The sequence below is a fragment of the Ahaetulla prasina genome, chromosome 2 (genome assembly GCF_028640845.1).
Source record: "Ahaetulla prasina isolate Xishuangbanna chromosome 2, ASM2864084v1, whole genome shotgun sequence".
Taxonomy (NCBI): domain Eukaryota; kingdom Metazoa; phylum Chordata; class Lepidosauria; order Squamata; family Colubridae; genus Ahaetulla; species Ahaetulla prasina.
In genome coordinates this window covers 242,663,081-242,688,899 of record NC_080540.1, presented here as the reverse complement: position 1 = coordinate 242,688,899, position 25,819 = coordinate 242,663,081, and the positions used below count along the sequence as shown (strand labels likewise).

The 25,819-nt window shown below is 39.6% G+C and overlaps 1 protein-coding gene across 4 annotated transcripts in view; it reads left to right on the top strand.

Moving 5' to 3' along the window:
- Positions 1–25,819, top strand: part of AUH (AU RNA binding methylglutaconyl-CoA hydratase) — a 54,015-nt gene that overhangs the window by 10,155 nt on the left and 18,041 nt on the right. For all 4 annotated transcript variants that reach the window (XM_058166850.1, XM_058166849.1, XM_058166851.1 and 1 more), the window contains 4 exons: positions 4,460–4,546; positions 6,098–6,190; positions 6,598–6,654; positions 16,583–16,770. In XM_058166850.1, coding sequence (XP_058022833.1) covers positions 4,460–4,546; positions 6,098–6,190; positions 6,598–6,654; positions 16,583–16,770 — 425 coding nt within the window. The remainder of the gene's footprint in view (positions 1–4,459; positions 4,547–6,097; positions 6,191–6,597; positions 6,655–16,582; positions 16,771–25,819) is intronic.

Below are 25,819 nucleotides of genomic sequence, written 5' to 3'. Positions count from 1 at the left end.
GATCTGGGATCTTAAACAGATTAAGAAGTCGCATTAAAACTCCTCTGCCTTCAATTTTCCTAACAAATATACGCTCACTTGCAAATAAGATGGATGAAATACTCCTCTTAAACAAATACTATTCTGATTTTCGCAATTCAGCAGTCCTATGCTTCTCTGAAACCTGGTTAAATGAATCAATTGAAAATAGCAGCCTGAACATTCCAGGATTTCAAATTGAACGATCAGACAGGATTCCAGAAACATCTGGTAAAAAGAAAGGAGGAGGCTTATGCCTATATATTAATTCAACCTGGTGTCAAGATTTTAACATAATTTACAAATTCTGTGACAACAATTTAGAGACTCTAATTATCAACTGCAAACCTTACTATTCGCCTCGTGAATTTTCCTCATTTCTTCTAATTGCTGTTTATGTCCCACCACAAGCCTGTGTAAACAAGGCATTACGAACTCTAGCTGACCAAATCATGGAGGCTGAAGCCAAACACCCTGATTCACTGGCCATTGTTTTGGGAGATCTAAACAAGGCAAACTTAAGGAAAGAACTACCAAAATACTTTCAGCATGTCAATTGTCCCACCAGAGGCAAGAATACTCTAGACCACTGCTACACAACACTAAAAGATGCCTATCGGTCTTTACCACGTGCAGCTGTAGGACACTCTGATCATTGCATGATTCACCTTGTACCTGCTTACAGGCAAAGACTTAAAGCCATAAAACCAATAATTAAATCAGTGAAAACCTGGACGGAGGAATCAGAATTAAAGCTACAGGCATGTTTTGACTGGACTGATTGGAAAATTTTCAAGATACCTCTGCAGACCTGGATGAACTCACAGATACTGTAACATCATATGTCAGCTTCTGTGAAGACCTATGTGTACCTACAAGGAACTTGCGAATACACAGTAACAACAAACCTTGGTTTACACCTAAACTTAAGCAGCTACGACATTCCAAAGAGGAAGCCTACAGAAAAGGTGATAAAATGCTGTACAATCAGGCCAGAAATGCACTAACAAGGAGATAAGAGCAGCAAAAGAAGCTACTCTGAAAAGCTAAAGAATCAATTTTCAGCAAATGAACCAGCAAACATGTGGAAAACTCTTAAAAATATCACCGGCTATGGCAAACCTCCTTCCCAGGCTGAAGGTAATCAACAACTGGCAGATGACCTGAATGAGTTTTACTGCAGGTTTGAAAGGAAACTACAGCCACCTATCTCCACAACCCCCATCTCAGACACACCAACAACAGCCAAGCCTCCTACAACTGACCCCATTTCATTGGGTTCACAACCCCTAGTGATCACAGAAAAGGAAGTGCAGGACCTATTTCACAGACAAAAGCCAGGAAAAGCTCCAGGCCCAGACAAGATAACTCCTTCTTGCTTAAAAGTCTGTGCTGACCAATTGGCCCCTATCTTCACCCATATTTTCAATAAATCACTAGAGATGTGTTATGTTCCTTCTTGCTTCAAACGCTCTACCATCATCCCAGTGCCGAAGAAGCCCACCATCAAGGAACTGAATGACTACAGACCAGTTGCTTTAACATCTGTAGTCATGAAAACCTTTGAAAGGCTAGTGCTTTCCTACCTGAAAACCATCACGGATCCGCTGTTAGACCCCTTGCAATTTGCATACCGAGCAAATAGATCAACAGATGATGCTGTTAATATGGCTCTGCACTACATCCTACAACATCTTGAGTCTCCAAAGACCTATGCAAGGGTCCTTTTTGTAGACTTTAGTTCAGCATTCAATACCATCATTCCAGACATTCTTCTAACTAAGCTAAACCAGCTACAGGTACCGGAACAGACTTGTAAGTGGATCACAAGCTTCCTAACAAACAGGAAGCAGCAGGTGAAGCTAAGCAAGATCACATCAAATACCTGTACAATTAGCACAGGGACCCCCCAAGGCTGTGTGCTCTCCCCACTTCTCTTCTCTCTGTATACCAATGACTGCATCTCCAATGATCCATCAGTTAAGCTACTGAAGTTCGCAGATGACACAACAGTGATTGGTCTCATTCGAGACAATGACGAATCCGCATATAGACGAGAGGTCGAACGACTAGCCTTGTGGTGCAACCAAAACAATCTGGAACTGAACACACTCAAAACCGTAGAAATGGTGGTAGACTTTAGGAAAAACCCTTCCATACTTCCACCTCTCACAATACTTGACAACACAGTATCAACAGTAGAAACCTTCAAATTTCTGGGTTCTATCATATCGCAAGATCTCAAATGGACAGCTAACATCAAAAACATCATTAAAAAGGACAACAAAGAATGTTCTTTCTGCGCCAACTCAGTAAGCTCAAACTGCCCAAGGAGCTGCTGATCCAATTCTACAGAGGAATTATTGAGTCTGTCATTTGCACCTCTATAACTGTCTGGTTCGGTTCTGCAACCCAACAAGAAAAACACAGACTTCAGAGGATAATTAGAACTGCAGAAAAAATAATTGCTACCAACTTGCCTTCCATTGAGGACCTGTATACTGCACAAATCAAGAAGAGGGCCGTGAAAATATTTGCAGATCCCTTGCATCCTGGACATAAACTGTTTCAACTCCTACCCTCAAAACGACGCTATAGAGCACTGCACACCAGAACAACTAGACACAAGAACAGTTTTTTCCCGAAGGCCATCACTCTGCTAAACAAATAATTCCCTCAACACTGTCAGACTATTTACTGAATCTGCACTACTATTAATCGTTTCATAGTTCCCATCACCAATCTCTTTCCACTTATGACTGTATGACTATAACTTGTTGCTGGCAATCCTTATGATTTATATTGATATATTGATCATCAATTGTGTTGTAAATGTTGTACCTTGATGAACGTATCTTTTCTTTTATGTACACTGAGAGCATATGCACCAAGACAAATTCCTTGTGTGTCCAATCACACTTGGCCAATAAAAAATTCTATTCTATTCTATTCTATTCTATTCTATTCTATTCTATTCTATTCTATTCTATTCTATTCTATTCTATTCTGAAATTGATTTCTAAGAAAGCATGTGTGAGTTATATGTGTGAATTTGGCTTTTTCAGGGAACAATTTATTTAGATTGTGTAAACCTTTTATGTGTTATTAGAGCTTTTAGATATGATCATATAAGTGCAAACATTCAAACATTTTTCCACCTAATAATCTTCTAATTATAATCCTTCCATAATTGCACTCCTCAGTTTCAGATCCAACAAAAATAAATTTCAGCTATTTAAATGAAGGCTAATACAGCAATCATTGAAATAGACAAGATAAATTGAGTATTTTTCATTTCTTAGATTAGGGGAGCATATGAATTATATATATTATGGTAATCAGTAGGACATAGCTAATTCTAATGTCCTACTCCAAATGCCTGATAAAAATCTGGTATTCCTGAAAATGTATAAATGGCACTTTTAAATTGGACACATATTTTTTTTTTACTTGTTAATTTTTTTAAATCTTGGCAGAAGTAAAATCAGCTATTGCATCACTAATTTTTGTCATCCTGGGCTTTTAATATACATGAGTGGGATAATTATATGAAATGTTTCAGTCACATTTAATTATGGATACATATGCATGTGGACTACAATTATAAAACTTTTTATATAGCCTTTACATAGAAAAGTTCTTTTTAATCTAAGTTTAAATAACTGACTATAGGCTTAATAAATTTCTTCTTTTGTTACATTGACTGTATAGAGCAAAGTCTGTTAAGTGCTCTAATTGAGTGCTTTCCTTCAGAAGAGATTTAAGCATGAAATTTGAAACAATTATTTTCTGGTGTTGGATAAAATGTATGCCTTTTTATGAATGATTCGTTGAATTGCTGACATGATCCTTATTTTCATTTTCCTTATTTTGTTTGTAAAACTCTTCATTTTGTCATAGCATTCAAAAGATATGGTCATGCTTATAACACCAAGAATTAGAGATAGTTTTCAGAGTTATCACAAAAAAACAAATCTCTTTTTACACAAACCCTTGCAGCCATCTGGAAATTAGCTTGGTTTGTTTTATTAACTTTCTCCTCTTTTTTTGTCCTTTATGAAACAAGGACTGGTTTATTTCCATGTTTTCTATGAAATATGCATATAAAACATGCAATGGAATATGTTTTAAGTACTTTGTAAATTGTATACACATTTTTATTTTATATCCAAATGTTTGTAAAGAGAAGTGACAGAGTTTCCAGATCTTGTCAAGAAATAGATTTACAGTTCCATGTTACTTTTTCTGAAAGTATGAATGGATTATGCCATTTTGGTGTATTTCACTTATATTGCCTAGCTCCCAGAAATCCTAGCCAGCCTTGCCATTCATGAAAAAGCTGAGGTTCATACATTTGACAGATATTCAGGTTGGAGAAGATGGGTTGATTTGAACAGAAATGGTGACGATATTTAAATATGTCCAAAAATGTCATTTGCAGGTGCTGACCTTAAAGAAAGAGCTCAAATGCATGCTAGTGAAGTAAGCTCTTTTGTCTCAAAAGCAAGATCCACTATTAATGAAATGGGTAAGTACAACTCTCATTGAAATATTCCTGATAGCCAATCAGTCATGAATGGTAGTACTAAAGTTCCTAGTGATAAAAAAAATCCCATTTAAATTTTTCATAACTCTAATAAATTAAGACTAATTATCATTAACATGACAAAGAGATAATTATCACTAAAGAATATTAATGTTCTTATATTTCTCTCTGTTGTTAGATACAGTACTACTGAATTGAATATAAATAAACCCTGTAAATGTATAGACAGAATTTATTTCAGTGAATATCCTTCACAAGTAAGTTAAACTCTCAAACAGTTTGAATAGGATCAAAACAGGAAAAAAAATGTTTCCTAGAAAACTTTAATCGGAAACTTCAACTGATTTAATATTAAAACAAATGTGTTCTAAACAGTTGGCTTGAGAGAGAGAGAAAAGGATAGAGCCAAGGCATTTCTTTTTTCAACAATATCAAAACATTGTATTAGTAAATAATTCAAAGAGCTTACAATTACTTTATAATTGTTTTTCAATTCTGTTTATTATTTTATGTCTTAAATTTATTTGCTGCCTAGCTCGCCGTGAGGCTACTCTAGGCAGCTTACAATAATAAAAAGGAATAAAAATGAAGAGAATGTAAAAAGAGCAGAAGTAAAATAATAGAACAGTAAAATAAACAATGACAAAGGAAACCATGAGAGTATTACATCAGTATGATAAGCAAAAATGGATGGGTAGAGAGCAGGGGAGGATGGAGTCTGCCATCAATCTAGCAGCCACCTCTGTTCATGGATCTATCACTGAACATGCCAGTTGCTAAGTAGTCTTTTGTAAAGAGGGAAATTAACTTCATAAGCAATACAGAAGGACTGTTTACAAAAATTCATAAAAAGTTTTTGATAATGAGGTTAAGAATCCATTAAAATTGGAATGGCAGTATTTTAAGAATTTATTGTCTTTCAGTGATAACTTCCTGTTAGGGTTGAGTCAGTTAACTTGTATTGAAACAAACAACTAAGTAAAACTTTCATAATCACTGGTAGTACAGGTGTGTGAATGCTGGTGGCAAACAATGAGTAGGGTTGTTATTTTCATGCCCTGCTTATGTGTTTTCCAGATCTCCATTAAATAACAGAATTTTTATTTGATCCTCCTCATCTCATAGCTCCTACTTGAAGAAAAGGTGGAGTCTGTAGCCAGGAGGACCTTGGCTGCTTGGAAATGGAGTGGCATATAAATTAAAGTAATAAAATAAATAATTTTCATATTTGTTAGTTTCATGGATAGATAACATCTATTTTGATTTGCATATTTACAGATCAGGAATTACTGTTTTGTCATAACTGCTGCTTATTACAATTAATTCTGGTATCTTGTTTTTTTATTGCTGTTAATATCCCAAATATCTCTGTAATCAGAATTTAGTTTGCAGTTAATATTGGAAGGAAACAAAAAAAAATGCTATTATCCACATAAATTAATAAATAAATAGATATTAGAAATTTCATAAAATTAATTTTGTTACAAATATTGACAACTGGCTGAAATTATTTTTGTTAACTTTGCCTTTTAGCTAATCTTCCAGTACCAACTATAGCTGCAATAGATGGCATTGCATTAGGTGGTGGCCTGGAATTGGCTCTAGCCTGTGATATAAGAGTGGCAGGTAAGATTTAGTCCTATTTTTAAAATTAAAGCATTTTTCTAAACCTTTATTAATTCAAGTGTAGGGGAAATTATTTCTGAATGCTATTTTAATGCAATTTTGAACATCTCAACTGTGGTAATTATTATAGTACTTACATTTGTGTTAGTATGTATCTTTTCATTTTTGGGTCCAGGGTAAATGTATTTAATCTAATATAAAATTTTTGTGATTTGTGTCATGAAAGGTTGTTGCTATTAGGTACAAAAGAGGATAAAGAAAAAGGAACTGGTTAATGAAGTTTTAGTGTTTTCACTTTTATCTAAAACTGTTAAAGTGAAGCTACAGTTTATTTTACTAAGTTCCTGTTATTTTATTAAAACAATTTGTAGGTTTTTCAAAAACCAACTTTCTTTCTTTTTTTAAAGCTTCTTCTGCAAAAATGGGTCTAGTTGAAACAAAATTAGCAATCATTCCTGGTGCAGGTATGGAATTTTTTTTCATAATTATGTAACTGTTCTTTATGAATGTTATTGTTATGTTCCATCTCTTGTATGTTGTCCAGATGCTGGCCAGTTTTGAACAACATTATTTTCATTCTGAATTTTTTGTATATAACTCCAGGTGGTGAATGTACTTAATATAGTCCTGCCTCCTATTTTCACCACAGCAACAACTTTCTGAGATTGGTTGGGCTGAACCAGAGTGACGGGCCCAAAGTCACCCAATTGGTTTTTATTCCCAAGGGAGGTCTAGAATGCACAGTCTCCTGGTTTCTAGACCAGTATAGTAATGACTTCACCAAATTGACTTTCAATACAGTTTTTCCATCTCTATTGTTTGATAACTGTCATAATGTTGTGAATGTCTTCCCAATTTATGATACCTAAACTGTGTAGTCATGGAGAATGGAAATGAAGCCAGGTTGGACTGGTGAGGATATCTATCTTCTCTTAGACTGTAGGGCATTTTGCCTATTGTATAAGCAACGAGCATGGATATGCATGCTGCCCATTTTTACTTGTGAAGATTTTTAGCATTAGGGAACATCATAGAAATTAACTCCTTTGTACTTGGCCTGCTGCTTAGTTTTCTTCTGTGCAGCAAAAGTCCCCAATCTACCCAAAGGGGAAGGAGAAGTTGCACTTCTTTAATTTTCTTCCTTTCAATATACAGGTAGTCCTTGATTTAAAACCCACAGTCGGGACCAGAATTTTCATTGCTAAGAAAAGCAATTGCTGAGTGAGACTTGCCCGATTTTATGAGCTTTTTCAACACAGTTGCTAACTGAATCATTACAATTAGGTGAATCACACAATACTTAAGCAAATTCAGCTTCTCTTATTGACTTGTCAGAAGCCAGCTGGAAAGATTGCAAAAGCTGATCACATGACCAGAATGCTGCAATAGTTATAAATACATGCCAGTTGCCAAGTGCCTGAATTTTGATCTTGTGACCGTAGGTATGCTGCTATAAGTGTCATAATTGTGAGAACTGGTCATGTCACTTTTTTCAGTGCTGTTGTAACTTTGAACAGTCACTAAAGAAATGGTTGTAAGTTGAGGACTGTAGATATAGTTGCACTGGCCAGATGATCGTAGATTTGGCTGATAAAAATTGAAGATCCTATCTCCTTCGGAATGAAGGAGTTAGAAGAAGGAGAAACAGATTTATCCTATATTGCTTTGTCTTGACTTCATGAAGAAATTATAAATATGAACTATTTCCTACTTCAGTGACTAAGATCTGAAATGGGGGCATGAAGAGAAAAAAATTCTGACTGTTTCATCAACCATGCGTTATTTTTCTCTATGATAGGTAGCTAAATATTTTCTTTCAATATTTACTATATCTGTTTATCATTTGTCAAACTTTAAATATTTCAAAGCTTGATGAATGTGAATAATGTAAAAATAGCTGGTTTGTATAACTATACAGGTAATTCTTGACTTATGGCCACAATTGAGCCCAAAATTTATATTGCTAAGTGAAATATTTGTTACGTGAGTTTTGCCCCATTTTACGATATTTCTTGCTACGGTTGTTAAGTGAATCACTGTAGTTGTTATTTTAGTAACCTGGTTGTTAAATTAATCCGGTTTCCCCATTGACTTGGCTTGTCAGAAGATCCCAAAAGGGGATCACATGACCCTCGGACACTGCAACGGTCATAAATATGAATCAGTTGGCAAGAGTCTGAATTTGGTCACATGACTACAGGGATGCTACAATGTTGTAAATATAAAAAATGGTCATAAGTCTCTTTTTCAGCACCGTTGTAACTTTGAACAGTCACTAAATGAACTGTTGTAAGGACTACCTGTAATGCTAATCTGTGCCTAAAGCTAACAAAAGGAGGAGAGTTTGTACAAGAAGCAAAAAGAGAAGACTGTTTTCACAAGAAAACAGTAACTTTTTGACAAAATGTTGCAGAGAAGTTGCCATTTTATTCTCTAGTAGATACTTTGTTTTTGACATGTCCCTCAAGGGTGAACTGTGCAAGAATTATACATCTCCAATGATAATAGCCAGTTGCACAAGCTCCTTTATTACTACATGGTAATAATTCATGAAGGTGCAGACTGGCCATTGAATTACAAAACATAGCATGTGGTGATTTAGCACTGTATCTTTTTTGGACCTGTGAATTTAAGAGTATTGACATGTTTCTTGAACCATATAAAGGGGCATTTACAAAATCAAAGCATTTTTATACACAAACTCTGAGTAATTATCATAAATCTGGCTCTGATTATTTGAGCTCATGATTAATCTGACGCCTTGATGTTGTAATCAAATTATTTTTCATCATTACTGTTTGTGTGAAAACTCAACATTATTTGCTTTTTACAGTATATAATATTATTTTAGACTTACAAAGATATATACTCTCAAGAGAAATAGTAATAGTATAATAGTATAGAAAACAGATGTTTGAACCGCCAGTCTTATTTCCAAATAATTAAACCATGTATCTCAAGTGCTAATAGAAAGAGGTGAATTAGTTCTGTGTCTATAAATTAAGAAGAATAGTGTGGCTTGGGTGTGTTTTCCTGCTTGCTATCCCCAAAATAGAATTTGATTCAGATGAATTTCATTGTAACTGATTTAATAAATCTAGTAGTAGTTCCTCAAATAACTTAGACTTAGAATAACTTTACTGTCACTCTTAATGTACACTAATCGGCATACATTAAAATGAAATTTCATGCATACAAGCTTTTTTTTAAAAGCTTCTTTGCATTATACAGCATGTTAAAATATTTTTCTAGGTATTCTTCAGTTGCACTTGGAATAGGTAATATAATATCAGGTGATTTTATTTGCCAGTCTTGCTCCTTAATCATAGTTTAGGGTACTAGTTTATTTGTGTGGAATTTGATAAATATGAGAAACAGAACATAGTTTATATTATCCTTTCTTTATCTCCCAGAAAAACTGACAAAAACTCCGACTCCAAGCTTCGGTGCAGATCAGTAGATTTAGAGAAGGGGAGGAATGGTTGGTAAACACCAATAGACAATGTTTAGTAAACCCAAGCAATATTTGTGGATTCTTGATTTAGAAGCTTTTACTATATGTATTCCTGCAACTGAAAAATGCAGCTATTGAATGAAAATCTTCAAAGTACATTATAAATCAACACCCAACATGCTTTCAGTTACAGCTGAGTTAGCATAATTGTGCATTTAAAACAGGTTTTCTTTAGTCATTATAGAACATGAAGCATGTATTCGGAAGAATAGATTTTTAGAGGTGATGATTATCCATTTTGCAGGTCAATTCCTGACAGCTCATATAACAGGATAAATTATCTACTTTTCTCTGCTATTTTTTCTGCAGGCCACAGTGCATCACACTTTATGTTTTGTATTGTGGTATATTTTAATTTAAATATGTGGTTTTGTTGTTGCTACTGTTACTTTAGTTTATACTTGAGACACAAAATATAGTATTGTGGACTTCAGTAGTCCTTGACTTATGACTATAATGGAACCCAGAATTTTGATCATAATTTGTTGAAGTCATGAGTAATCTTCCTTAAGTTTTTATTCTGAACAATAACATAGTACTCCAAAGTAGCAGTGTTCTCAGAAAACCACTATGACAGCACATGCACAATGATGTCATTGCATAAATGCTACCTACTTGCTTTGGAGAGAGCGCTTGGAGGATTATTCTGAATTACAGAAAATCAATGTAAACACTTTATATTTGGTTTGAATGATGCAAGCTTAGGTTATTAGTTTTTAGCAAGCAAGCTTTCACAGAATATTCTGATTCTATATATTATGGAAGTGATCTGAATTTGAAATAGGCTATTCTGGCATCAGGATGGTCCATTGTGTGGTTGACATGGTGGCTTGGGGGCCAGAACACTTCCAGAATACTTGTTAGTTCCAGAATTAGAATATTAAACCACAAAATGTTTGGCACATGCCTAATTTCTTGTATGGTAAATTGGATGATGACTGCTGAAGGTTTTAATGTCTTACAGTATTGTCCTAAAAATAGAAAAATAGAAAATTCTACAAAGGAAATAGTATGACTTTGATTTTGAAGCCTAAGCAGTTGCGTCTTTTTACTTCCCTCCAACAATGTGAACAAAATTGCTGATATAAATAGCAAGTGATGCATACACAAACTTTCACAGTTTGCCTTAACAACCAGGACATTATATTTAACATTAAGCCTTGTAAAATGAAAAAGGCAGTGCCCCCCCCCCCCCCCGGCAGCTGTACTTCAGATAATAGGGAGAAAAGCTGGACAAGCATATAAATTCACTTGAAATCCCTGAGAGCCACCTCAGATTTTGTTGGGCTAGAAAACATATGAATGTGAGATGTATTCCTATTTATATGAGAAGCAATAGTGAGGTTGGAATTAATGATGAAACCTTAATTAATCTATAAATGAATGAAAAAGTAAATTTATGAATCCGAATACTGGTATATCTGAGATCTATATGGAGACCTTAAAACTATGCACGTGCAATCAGAATCAAGACCTTAAAAGAAAAGGAAGAATTTCATGATAAATTCATGATATACAATATCTGCTAACTTAAAATACATAGATGATTTATTTGAAATAAATTTTTAAAAAATAATTTGCTTTTGGATATGCAGATCAGCTGACCTCTTCGTTAATTTTACATAAAAGAATGTATTTAGGAAGTCTTCTTGTTGCTAGTTGATTCTAGCTGTGGAAATAAAATGAGTAGGAAGTAAAAGTAAAATAATGATTTAACCAGCTCTTCCTTTGCAAATGCTAAATTTAAAGAAGAAAATTGATTTGGCATGTCTGTCATATCTGTTGACAGGAAACAAGAAACGTAATTCTTTTTAAATCCAGCAATCTACTATTTTTCTTCTGGGAGAATATTTTAAAATGTACATATTCTGTGATGGAAATTTTCTGATGTGGAGTTCTTACAGCGTTTGCATTTATCTGCTTTGTAACAAACTTTTTTTTTTTCCTTTACTTCAACAGTTGTTGCTCTTGTATGAATACAGAAGCTTCCTTTTCTACATTTTTATTTCCAGGGTCAGAGAGGTGAGGAGTTTTAAGCCAGAGCCTACCGTAGATTTATAATAAAGGGCTTTTTTGTCCATTTTTAATATTAGAGAGATCTGTTTTTTCTTTATTATATTTACTTTCTTTTAGTTTAGATCTGTAATCATTATTTAAACCCTTCCTCTTTATGTATCTATTACTTTTTAAGTTTTCACAGAACAGGATGTCTGCCATGTTTGGAAATTGGTTTTGAGAAATATTTTGCCTACGTAAAGGCATGGGCCTAAAGCAGGGGTCTCCAACCTTGGTCCCTTTAAGACTTGTGGACTTCAACTCCCAGGACTCTGGGAGTTGAAGTCCACAAGTCTTAAAGGGACCAAGGTTGGAGACCCCTGGCCTAAAGTAATCAGCTAGAATCTAATTGGGCTCAGATTATAAAAGAGGGTGGGTGGGTGCAGGAAGTTGCAGGAAATATTCTACCAGGTGAAGAGACCTAGAAGTCGGATTGGACAAACCTGTATTAATATATGGGTAATTGCTATTATGCTTAATAGCAATTCTAAAATTAATGTACAATACAAGCTTTGTGACACTGAATTATACTTTATTTTCCCCTTAGAAAATATTGACTAATAACACTATTGATTGACTTTTATGGCCCCAAGAATAACTTATTGAAATATTACAAAGATATTTTCCTAAGTCTTATTCCAGGGGTGAAATCTAAAAATTTTCCCTACCGGTTCTGTGGGCGTGGCTTAATTGGTGACCGTGGCTTGATGGTCAGATGACTGGGTGGGCGTTGCTAATAACAATAAATAATAAAATTAATAAACAAAGTATAAAAAAAATAAGAGGTACCAAAAACGAACTTTCACACTTTACACACACAACACAACACAACACAACACAACACAATTGACTCACACACAATGTAAAAGCAGCTGCACTTCACACTTCACACAGCCACAAAAAGCTCAAAAATCAACTTTCACACTTTACACACACACAACACAACTGACACACACACACACACGCACGCACAAAATGCCACATACAGCTTTCTGAGATTTTGTGTGTTTGTGTAGTTAGAGTGAAACACTACAGAAACACGCCAAATCTCAGAAAGCTGCACAAACATATTATTTTATTATTTTATTTTATTTTATTTTATTGTGGACTTCAATTCCCAGAGTTCCTCAGCCAGCAAAGCCAGCCAGCATTAGTTGATCATGAGGAAATAGATTAGCTAAGCAATTGATTCTGTCTGGCTGAAAGTGAAACTGGGGCTTTCGGGCTGGAAAAAAAGCCATGTGTTCATCAGTAATCAGATAAGTGCCTTAGAATCTCTAGTGTTACTTGTAAAAAACATGTTTTCTACAAGTAAGAGTACAAGTAAGGTTCTGCTGATGCGGAACTCAAGTGAGATCGCCAGAGGAGACTTTAAATTTTTTAAGTTTAAAGGCTCTGCTAATCTCAGCTGAGGGGTGGGATCCTCAAAGGCTTTTTTTTTACTTTTAAAGGCATGTTTCGGCTGAAGAAAAGCTGACTTTTAAAAGTAAAAAAAAAACCCTCTGCTGATGGTGCAGCTCAGCAGAGGCAAGGGGGCGGGGGCGGGGATTTTTGCTACCAGTCCTCCGAACCAGCAACCGCCATCGCTACCGGATCGCGCGAGCCGGTCCGAACCGGGAGCATTTCACCGCTGCCTTATTCCCTTTTGTCAGCTCAGTGTTTTTAATTTAATTCAGGATTCTCAGCTACATAGAAATCCTCCAAAATATCCTCTTATCTATTCTCACAGTTTGAAAATATTCTAAGCATACACACTGAAATTTAAACTTATTGGTGTATTTGAAATCTAAAAAGTAAATGCACATGAAAAAATTTTTAACTAGATTTTTTAAAAAAACAACAAATTACCTTGCTGTGAACAAATCATTTTTACGTACTACTTAATAGGATTCATTTCAATTGCAGGCCATGTTTCAGTGACTCTCATTCTGAAATATAAAAAACTATAAATCAACCATTTTCAGATGCTATCTGAAAATTTCTGTTATGGATTTTTTCTTTCTTGGAACATAAAAAAATAAATAAAAATGATTTCTTTTTCCTACTAAGATGTTAGTCCTTTGGGATGTTTTTATATAAATAAAAAAGAGCAAAAAGAGACATTTTAATTATGGACAGCTGGAATATACGGTTAAAGACTCACGTTTTGCTTATGCTAGAAAACCCCACAGATAAATCATGTGAAATATTTATAGTACCTAAATTGGCTACTACATTGAGAACAATTTTTTAAAATGCATTAATTAGAATTATTAGGAATTAGGTGAGAAAACAGGAAAGCGTTTTTTTTGTTCATTTGAATCATATGTAATAGATTATTTTATTTCAGTATCGTGGTATTTGTGCAGTGCTGACTATAGTTTATTGGCACTGCAATATTTAGATAACCTAGAGCATTAAAGATGAAAAAGAAGAGACTTCATCAGTATTAATTATGATTTAAAATGTCAGAGTTAATAAGCTTAAGATAATTTAGCTTTTACATCCAAAGCTGAATATAACAATAAAAAGCAGTTGCACATTATATCAATATAGTTTTATACAGTAAATATTTTTGTCCTTTAATATTAATTTATATTAATATACTGACCATCAATTGTGTTGTAAATGTTGTACCTTGATGAACGTATCTTTTATGTACACTGAGAGCATATGCACCAAGACAAATTCCTTGTGTGTCCAGTCACACTTGGCCAATAAAAATTCTATTCTATTCTATTCTATTCTATTCTATTCTATTCTATTCTATTCTATTCTATTCTATTCTATTCTATTCTATTCTATATTCTATTCTATTAAGGTCTCCATTGTAATATTATTTACTGTTGATGCATATTGAAGAAAAAAGAAATAGACAAAAACAAATAGGCACAACAACTAAAAAGAAAAAGAAAAACAATGTTATTTGGTTTCTGACTTTCCCCGTTTTATGCTTCTTCTAATTTATAATATTCATAAACATTTAAATTCTCAGAGAGCCCAAACTGTAAATGTTTATATTTGCCATGTTGTATGATATCTTGTAATTATTCTTGCTTATGTTAAGTTAAAATTCTGTTGTAAATAAATTCTGTTAATTTTGCCAGTGCTGCATATTTTCCAAATTTAAGTTCCCAATCAAATATTGTTGGGATTATATCTTCTCCCAGCGTGGTGCAAAATTTATTCTCACTGCCATAATCATGTATTTCAGTCTTTACAGTCTTCCTCGCAAGAATTTCAGAACTGATTTGCCATTTCATTTTTTCGAGGATTTAGAGGGAGTAACCAGCCCAAAATCATTCAGCTGGCTTTGTGCCTAAGAGGGGACTAGAATAGCGATCCCTAACCTTTCCACCTTTGTGGACTGTCAGGGGGGGAGGGAGAGGCAATGGTTTATGCATGAGTGGTGGGTCAGAGTGTATAAGTATAAAGTATAAAAGTATATAACCCCACAAGCATCCCATATTAAAACAATCAAATCGTAACAAATAAAACCAAAACACATTAAACCCACAAACCTGAATCCAAAACCAGTTCTGAAGTATTTTTCAGAACCTTGAAGTGCTTTCTGTATCTCCCTGGGGGAAGCGGGAGGAAAGAGGGGTTGCTATTCTAGAGGCACAACAGAAAAGGCAAGTTTCTTCAGTTCCACAAGATGATAACATTTAATAGAAGGGATCTCTAGTGTTTGTTTTTGCTTTTATTTATTTTTTTATGCTCCCCATCTCCTCTATAAGGTGGCTCTGTTCCCATTCTGTTATCACGTAGTGGGCAGGTAGAAATAATTAAGTTAGGCAGACCTTCAAATGAATTCATCAATGAATGCACTATCCCGGATTTGCCAAAGGTCATTGACAAGCATGACTAGCACCAGTGGTGGGATTCAAATAATTTAACAACCGGTTCTCTGCCCTAATGATTTCTTCCAACAACCAGTTCACCAAACTGCTCAGAAAGTTAACAACCGGTTCTCCCGAAGTGGTGCGAACTGGCTGAATCCCACCACTGACTAGCACCTTCTGCATAGAGTACCCCAGTCTGAAACCCAACTGAAACATATCCAGGTAATCCATTTCCCCAAGATCCTTTGTAATTGTTGCCTGACCTCTTTCTCTACAACCTTTACTATAAAGTGGAATTGGGAGCCTGGAAAATAATTGTCTAAAATAATGTAATGGCCAATGATGGACTCCTGAGAAGAGGGCATGCCATTGTCTCCTTCAGGCCAGCAGAATTACTCCCTCAAAGAAGCAGAAATCACTGCATGGACCCATCCCTTAATTACGCCCATGTCACCTTCATAACTGGGGAGAGTTCAGGATCTAACAAATGTGGCTGAACTAACAGACAGAAAGTCCTTCAGTTAAAGACTGAATATTATTTTCTCTGTTTGGTAAGAAGTATAGACTACTTATATGTTATCATTATCTAACATCCATCAGCAATGTAGCTTATCTGTTTGTTTGACTACAGCTGATGTCTAGATAATAAAGGGTACTGATCTGTTGGTTAATGAAAACTAAAACTTACTTTGTTGGGCCAAATTTCAGCATATGTATTTTCTTAAATTATTGATGAGATGTGCAGTTTTATAAATACGTTTGATCTATTTTCTATGTTGGAAAGTTGCTGAGTGGAGATGACCTGTTAAAATTGCCTTGAGAAAGAAAATAATACGTGTATTATGTTGTGCTTTAGATACATATGCATTTTCTTAAAGTACTTGAACTCTTACTCTACTTTTTTGGTTGCAGTCACACTTTTAAAAATTGATATATTAAAGATGATGATACTCCATAGCATCAGTATTTGTATTTTTTCTTACCTTTCCTCAACTACAGGCGGGACACAACGACTACCTCGTACCATTGGTGTGTCTCTGGCAAAAGAATTAATATTTTCTGCTCGTGTACTTGATGGTGAAGAAGCTAAATCAATAGGCTTGATCAGTCATGTGGTTGAACAGAATGAAGCAGGAGATGCTGCCTACAGAAGAGCGTTAGCCTTGGCAAGAGAATTTTTACCTCAGGTACAGTCTCAGTGGATAATATTCTTTATTCTGTCATTTTGTGGCAATAGAGGACAATTATTACTATAAAATATATTGAAAGCCTTCCATTACTTATAATTACTTATAATGCCAAATCTTCTTCCTTGGTTGTTATTATGGGCATATTATTCATCTATCCATGATTATTTATAAATCTTAAAATATTGAATTAATGATAAATATTGGAGGATTTTGTTATTATTTAAGATTTAGTACTTTAACTAGTATTTTTGCTTAGTATCCATCATTTTCTTAGGCATTTTACTATGGAAATTTTAAAAATTCTTTTGTCTCCACATTTCCTAATTTAGTTTCCCCAAATAAATTAAAATGTTGAAGTTCTGTTAATCAGTAAAAAGTACTGAAATGGCACTTTATAGCCCAAATTATAAATACAGATTCCATTAGCTTGATGGAAAGTGTATACTTATAAATGGGTTTAAGTATGTAGTTTTATATATTAGATAATATCCTTTATAATATTATAATATTTGTTTATTTGATTACTATCTAGATATAGTGAAAAATAATAGTGATTTTTATTGATCTGAAATTAAAAAGAATCACTGTCTCTAACATTTTAGGAAACAATAGATAAAATAATATTATTCTGTTGTCAAGTATTGTCTTTGTTAAAGGTCAGTATTGTCAAGCTCTCAAGCAGCTTTACAAAGTATATTTTAAAATTCCTTAGGTGAACTATGTAGTATATGTAGTATACTACATATAACTATGTGGTATATGATCACAATCTATTTTGTTACCTTTGGCAGGGTCTGTCTGTCTGTCTGTCTGTCTGTCTGTCTATCTATCTATCTACCTATCTACCTATCTATCTATCATCTACCTACCTACCGCCACCCATCTATCAAATCATAATACTTCCCATCCCATTAATACATTTCATATTAATATTAAAATAGGGGTGCTTATCGCGTAACTTTGAACATTCGTTAAGGGAACACTCGTAACCCAGGCATTACCTGTAGAACAATTAGATAGTCATTCTGCTTTCATGAAAGCTGTGAGTTTGTTGGTTATTGCGTGCAATTTTTAGTGGTGTTTGTTCAATATAGGGAAGGAGATAGGTACTGTTACTGTTTTATGCATTTGAAGCAACACACCTATCAGCCAGTATATTCAGTAGGTTGAAGTCCCCAAGACCATAAATCTAGAGGACTGTCGTGTCCCACTCCTCCTCTGACGGCCGGGTCGGGGAAGTCCGTATCAAGCGTGGCTGCAAAGCCTCTGCAGCTTTGCCAAAGTTCTGTCAGAGTTCTCAGGGCAGGGAGGAGACCAGGATGTGACTTCAGCAATCCAATTTAGACTTTGTCTGACTCAAAGAATGCCAGAAAGCAGATCCTTTATATAGGCCATGGGGTGTGGCTCCATGACTCAGCACTTATCCAGGCCTGCCCCTCCCTTCCTTTTGCTGACGTCGCCTCTCCACTCTCCGGAAGCGTGGGTCCCTCCAGCCTCCAGCTGCTGGTAATTCCAGCTCACTCCCCAGGCTCACATGCTGTGGGGGAGGGGTCCAGCTGCTCCGTTTGTCCGGGCATGGTGCCAGGACTGGGGGCTGGAGGCATGTCAGGCCATTCGTCTTGCTCGGTCTGTCCAGGCATGGTGCCAGGACTGGGGGCTGGAGGCATGCCAGGACATTCTTCTGCACTATCAGCGTCCGGCAGGAGACGAGAGGGGCCCGGCTGCGGGGGGAGGGGGGCGAGCGAGGCACAACAAGGACCAATAGTACACTTTCTAGTCCTTGTGATACTGATGTATGTACATTGAGGTATACATACTATACATCAGCGGTCACCAACCAGTGGTCCGTGGACCACTGGTGGTCCGCGAGAAAATTTTAGTGGTCCGCAGAATTATTATTTGCATTTTTTATATTGCACTAAATCAGACGTCCTCAAACGTGGGCCCCTGGGCCACATACATGCAATGAACGTTTGTGTTGCTGTAGAGAGTCTCCCCCTTCTGGGTCTTTTTGTGCGGGTTAGAGGGGAGCAGAAATTCTGACTTGGCCCACAAAGCCACACCCACAGTAGTAAAAAAATTTGAAACCCACCACTGCCCTGAACCCATATATACCACACAGTTAGATGTAGATCTCACTGAAATCCTTTTAGTTGGCTTTCAACCAGGGCAGTATTAACATGGCCATTCTTGAACTGCTTTGTCTAAATACTTTATTTTTTTCCTTTCCTTTTTTTCTTTTAGTTTTCTTTAACCTTTCTCAGAAATTCTTTGAGTGATTAATTGCGATAATTTGTTCTTCAGTTACAGGCCTCTAGTCTTGAGGTTTATGGCCCTAAGAGGTTCAATCTGTATCTTTAAAATCATATGGGTTAGATATTTGCATGGCTTCTAGATATTTACTAAGCAACTTCATCACAATCATTCTTGTTTGCTTACTTCTCTCTGGAAACTAACTTTAAGGGCAACTGACCCTGAAGTACTTGTAGCCTCTTCACCTTCCTTCAAACCTCATACAATTACCATGTATCAAAGGTTATCTGGCAGCTTAACTCTGTAAGAAAATATTTGCATTTTTCACTCCTCCTTAGAGTTGACACCACTATTGTTATCCCCCAGATTGTTGCCCATTAAAGGGTCAAAGCTGTTTTAGCAAACTGCCCCATTCATTTCCCAATGGCCTCAGGAGCTGCAGTTTGTCATGCTACTCCTTTTCATCTCTTACTTATAAACCAAACTGATTTTCCTTTCATACAGTATATCAGGGACAAGACTTCCATCCAGATCTTAATTCCTTCTGCTTTACAGATTGATGGCACACAATCAACCAATCTTACAGCTTGGGTTCAAAAGTCCTTCCAAATCAAGATAGAACTGACTTTGTTGGCTTTTCAGAAGCTTTCTACAGGGCTAAATGGAAATGCCAAAGCTGTAATTGAATCCTATACAGTATTGGGGCAACCATATTTTTCCCATTGTCTTGCGTATGAAATAACAAAATTTGGTTCACTCTTCAGTAAAGTATATCTTGCAGCCTTCCTGTCCTTGCTTAGCACTTCTTTTCTTTTCTTTTTCATAACTCACAAGTGAAGCATTTCATGAAAGCCCTAGACTAGATAGTCCTTATTCTCTGATTCCTCACCACTTCTGGTGCAGCCTTTCCTTTGTTTTTGCTCTCTTAATGTTGAAACCCTTTGAATTAATGTCTATAGTCCTGATACATCAAATTTCTGATGATTGTGACATCGGATCATTAAAATAGAGAATAGAATAGAATAGAATAGAATTTTTTATTGGCCAAGTGTGATTGGACACACAAGGAATTTGTCTTGGTGCATATGCTCTCAGTGTACATAAAAGAAAAGATCGTTCATCAAGGTACAACATTTACAACACAATTGATGGTCAATATATCAATATAAATCATAAGGATTGCCAGCAACAAGTTATAGTCATACAGTCATAAGTGGAAAGAGATTGGTGATGGGAACTATGAGAAGATTAATGGCGTGACCAATCGGAAGCGGGCAGGCCCGACCTGGGAAACCCTAGGTCGGGCACGCATTAAGCCCCCACTGGGCGTTGCGGAAGTAGACTCTGGGCCCCCTCGGCATCTGATTCTGGAGACATGGATATGGTTGGGGAACCAGTCGGACGGGCTCCAGGCGCATGCGCTGGTGGACTCAGGGGCCACAACAAACTTTATGGACCAGGCCTTTGTGGCCCAGTTTGCGGTCCCCGTGGTTCCGGTGGACCCTCCGATGCGGTAGAGACAATTGATGGACGAGAACTGGTGTCCGGCCCCATTAAATTCGCCACCCAGCCTTTGCGCCTGGCTATTGGGGACCATGAGGAGGCGATCCAGTTTTATGTCACGGCGGACCTTTATTTTCCCTTGGTCCTTGGGATGGCCTGGCGGACCCACGATCCTCAGGTGGCCTGGTCGCGAACGCCATCTCTTTCCCGAGTCTGCAGTGCGTCGATCACATCCGCCACACCTGTGCCGGCCAGAACGTCCCCACCGCTGCCATCACCTTGCCTCCTGAGCTGGCGGACTTCGCCCGGCGTGTTCAGCGAGAAGGAGGCGGACCGACTACCCGCATCGGCCCCACGATTGCCCGTGGACCTTCTGCCCAACGCACCACTGCCTGTGGGACGCCTGTATTCCATGTCGGAGCCCGAGTTGGCGCCTCAGGGACTTCCTGGACAAAAACCTGGCCGAGGTTCATCTGGCCTTCAAAGTCCCCTCTCTCGGCCCTGGTCCTCTTCGTGAAGAAGAAGACAGGGGACTTGCGCCTGTGCTGTGATTACCGCCGGCTAAATGCCATTACGGTACGAAATCGCTACCCCCTGCCGCTTATCCCGGAGCTACTGGAGAGGTTGCGGGAGGCCACGATCTTCACCAAGCTCGATCTCCGGGGGGCCTACAACCTGGTGCGGATGCGAGAAGGAGACGAATGGAAGACGGCATTCGGCACCCGATACGGACACTACGAATACACTGTCATGCCATTTGGGTTGACCAACGCTCCCGCCGTTTTCCAGCACTTCATGAACGACGTGTTCCGAGACATGTTGGATCGGTTCGTGGTTATCTACCTGACGACATCCTGATTTACTCCCGGTCCAGGGAAAGCCACCTTCGACACGTCGGTCTGGTTCTGCAACGCTTGCGGGAGCAACAACTCAATGCGAAGCTGGAGAAATGCGTCTTCTTCCGGACTTCCATAGAATTCCTCGGGCATATCATCTCGCCCGAGGGCATAGCCATGGACCCATGTAAAGTAGAAGCTTTGTGTAGCTGGGAAGCCCCTCGTCGGGTGAAGGATGTTCAGCGCCTGCTGGGCTTCGCCAACTACTACCGGACCTTCATCCCGGGCTTCGCCACACTGACGGCTCCACTTACCCAGCTCCTCAGGAAGAAGGTTGCGTTCCGGTGGGGTCCCCCGCAGCAAGAAGCATTCACAGCCCTCAAGAAAGCCTTTCACGGAACCCGTCCTGAGGCATCCCGACCCGCTCCGGCCTTTTGTGGTGGAAACGGACGCGTCCAATGTGGCTCTGGGAGCGGTGCTGCTACAGGCTCCGGCGAATGGTGGCACACTTTTCCTGCGCTTACTACTCCCGGAAACTCAATCCTTCCGGCGCAACTACACTATCTGGGAAAAGAGTTGCTGGCTATCAAGGCTGCATTCGAGGCTTGGCGACACCATCTGGAGGGCCCGACATCAGGTGGAGGTCGAGCGGACCATCGGAATCTCGAGCACCTCACCACAGCTCGGAAGTTGAACCAGCGGCAGATCCGGTGGTCGTTGTTTTGCCGGTTCAACTTCCGTGACCTACATTCCCAGCGGTCACAACCGAGGGCGGATGCCCTGTCCCGCAAGCCAGAGTACCTCTGCGCCAAGGACCCCTTCCTCCACGGACAGTGCTGCGGCAGAAGCCTTGGCCGCAGCACGGGAGCCAGTGGACTTGCGGGCCCAGGTGCGAGGCGCAGCGCCAGGGCGCCTGGTCGCAGCAAAGGAGAGCGGAGGTGGGCCCCACGTCTCCTTGGACCTTGGAGGAGGACTTACTCAAGTTTGGGCGATTATATGTGCCCACAGGACCACTCCGAGCCCTAGTCATGACCCAGTGCCACGACAACCCTGCAGCAGGACATTTTGGGTTCTTCAAGACCCTCCACCTGGTGACACGGACCTTTTGGTGGCCCCGAGTGCGGCATGATATACATGCCTACGTGACATCCTGCGTACCGTACCGGCAAGCCAAGACCACCACGGGGGCACCTCCCGGGCTCCTCCAGCCCTTGCCGATACCCGACAGACCCTGGGGGGCGATCTCTATGGACTTCCTGACAGACCTGCCGCCGTCCTCTGGGTTCACCACGGTGCTGGTGGTGGTGGACATGCTCACCAAGATGGCACACTTCATCCCATGCCGCGGACTGCCCACAGCCGCAAAAACGGCCCGTCTCTTTCTGCAGCACATCTTCCGCCTCCATGGTCTACCGGACAGGGTGGTTTCGGACTGCGGAGTTCAGTTCACAGCCCGCTTCTGGAAGAGCCTGATGGCCGCGTTGGAGGTGCAGGTGTGTCTGTCGTCATCGCACCATCCGGAGACCGACGGGGGTACAGAGAAGGTCATCGGTATACTGGAACAGTATCTCCGTTGCTTCATCAACCAGCAACAGGACAACTGGGCCGACTACCTGTCCCTGGCGGAGTTTGCTTTTAACAACTCTCAGCACACCTCTACTCAGATGACCCCGTTCTTTGCCAATGTGGGGTACCATCCGCGGCTCTTCCCTCTGGCACCACCGGACTCTCCTGTTCCCGAAACGCAGACCTTCCTGACGGAATTGCATGCGGTCCAACAGTTGGTACGTCAGCAGCTGAATCGGGCAAAGGACTACAATGGTCCGCCGACTGCTCCCGACGGGCAACCCCGCTGGCAGTTGGAGACCGGGTGTGGCTCTCCACCAAACACCTCCCGTCCGACCGCCCGGTAAAGAAGTTGGACCACCGATTCATCGGCCCGTTCCCTGTCGAGGCAGTCATCAACCCGGTAGCCTACCGACTGACCCTGCCACGATCCATGCGGATCCACCCCGTTTTTCACCGGTCCCTTCTGGTTCCTGAGGCCACACGAGTCCCTTGGTGCCCAACAGCACCCGTCACTGTCGCCGAGGACGGATCGGAGGAATCTGAAGTCCACAGCGTCGAGACTCCCGCTGGCTGAAGGGTCGTTTCCAATATTTGATCGCGTGGAAGGGATACGGGACTGATTTCTCCTGGGTAGATGCCTCCGGCGTTCATGCCCTGACCTGGTGCAGGCCTTCCATGAGCAGAACCCAGCCCGACCGCATCCCGATCGTCAGCCCCGGGGGAAGGGCCCTGCGGTGAGGGATAGTGTTGTGACCCAGGTTCCTGGACCCGGACTCCTGGACTCGGATGATTCAGAAAGTGAGGGAGAAGACCTGGCCAGCCCTGCTTCTCTTGAGCCCTTTCCCTCCCTGGCACCCACTCAAAGGGAGGAGGAGGGGCCGGCACAGCCTGATTCCATGGAGCCTCCTTCTGATTTGGCAACGCCCCAAGAACAGTTTTGGAGCGATGCAAGGTTACGTAGACGTGATCGCCGTGCGCAGCAGCGGAAGAGTTGGGACAAAGCCAAGTCATAATTGTCATGCAGTGACATCTGCAGAGACTATAAATAGGAGGCGGGACTTCCTGGTTTTTTGTCTTGGACAAAGTAATGAGTTGGCGCGAGCTAATGAATTGGCGCGAGCTAACTGTTTCAATGGAGGGAAGAATATATTCGTGAGTAATTCTGGCCTTATCTATAATTTCCTCGTTATCTCCAGAAACTTGGCAGGCCCGTGGGTAGACGTGGCCAGGACATGTATCTATGTAAATAAAAGGAAAAAAGGAAGGCCTCTGACGGACTCTTTGCTGGGAGTATTGGGGGAAGGGAAACAGAACACGTGGGTCCCTCCAGCCTCCAGCTGCCGGTAATTCCAGCTCGTGAGTGGCTTCACACTCCCCAGGCTCACATGCTGTGGGGGAGGGGTCCAGCTGCTCCGTTTTTCCGGGCATGGTGCCAGGACTGGGGCTGGAGGCATGTCAGGCCATTCGTCTTGCTCGGTCTGTCCAGGCATGGTGCCAGGACTGGGGGCTGGAGGCATGCCAGGACATTCTTCTGCACTATCAGCGTCCGGCAGGAGACGAGAGGGGCCCGGCTGCGGGGGGAGGGGGGCGAGCGAGGCACAACAAGGACCAATAGTACACTTTCTAGTCCTTGTGATACTGATGTATGTACATTGAGGTATACATACTATACATCAGCGGTCACCAACCAGTGGTCCATGGACCACTGGTGGTCCGCGAGAAAATTTTAGTGGTCCGCAGAATTATTTGCATTTTTTATATTGCACTAAATCAGACGTCCTCAAACGCGGGCCCCTGGGCCACATACATGCAATGAACGTTTGTGTTGCTGTAGAGAGTCTCCCCCTTCTGGGTCTTTTTGTGCGGGTTAGAGGGGAGCAGAAATTCTGACTTGGCCCACAAAGCCACACCCACAGTAGTAAAAAAATTTGAAACCCACCACTGCCCTGAACCCATATATACCACACAGTTAGATGTAGATCTCACTGAAATCCTTTTAGTTGGCTTTCAACCAGGGCAGTATTAACATGGCCATTCTTGAACTGCTTTGTCTAAATACTTTATTTTTTTCCTTTCCTTTTTTTCTTTTAGTTTTCTTTAACCTTTCTCAGAAATTCCTTGAGTGATTAATTGCAATAATTTGTTCTTCAGTTACAGGCCTTAGTCTTGAGGTTTATGGCCCTAAGAGGTTCAATCTGTATCTTTGCTCTATTTAAAATCATATGGGTTAGATATTTGCATGGCTTCTAGATATTTACTAAGCAACTTCATCACAATCATTCTTGTTTGCTTACTTCTCTCTGGAAACTAACTTTAAGGGCAACTGACCCTGAAGTACTTGTAGCCTCTTCACCTTCCTTCAAACCTCATACAATTACCATGTATCAAAGGTTATCTGGCAGCTTAACTCTGTAAGAAAATATTTGCATTTTTCACTCCTCCTTAGAGTTGACACCACTATTGTTATCCCCCAGATTGTTGCCCATTAAAGGGTCAAAGCTGTTTTAGCAAACTGCCCCATTCATTTCCCAATGGCCTCAGGAGCTGCAGTTTGTCATGCTACTCCTTTTCATCTCTTACTTATAAACCAAACTGATTTTCCTTTCATACAGTATATCAGGGACAAGACTTCCATCCAGATCTTAATTCCTTCTGCTTTACAGATTGATGGCACACAATCAACCAATCTTACAGCTTGGGTTCAAAAGTCCTTCCAAATCAAGATAGAACTGACTTTGTTGGCTTTTCAGAAGCTTTCTACAGGGCTACATGGAAATGCCAAAGCTGTAATTGAATCCTGTACAGTATTGGGGCAACCATATTTTTCCCATTGTCTTGCGTATGAAATAACAAAATTTGGTTCACTCTTCAGTAAAGTATATCTT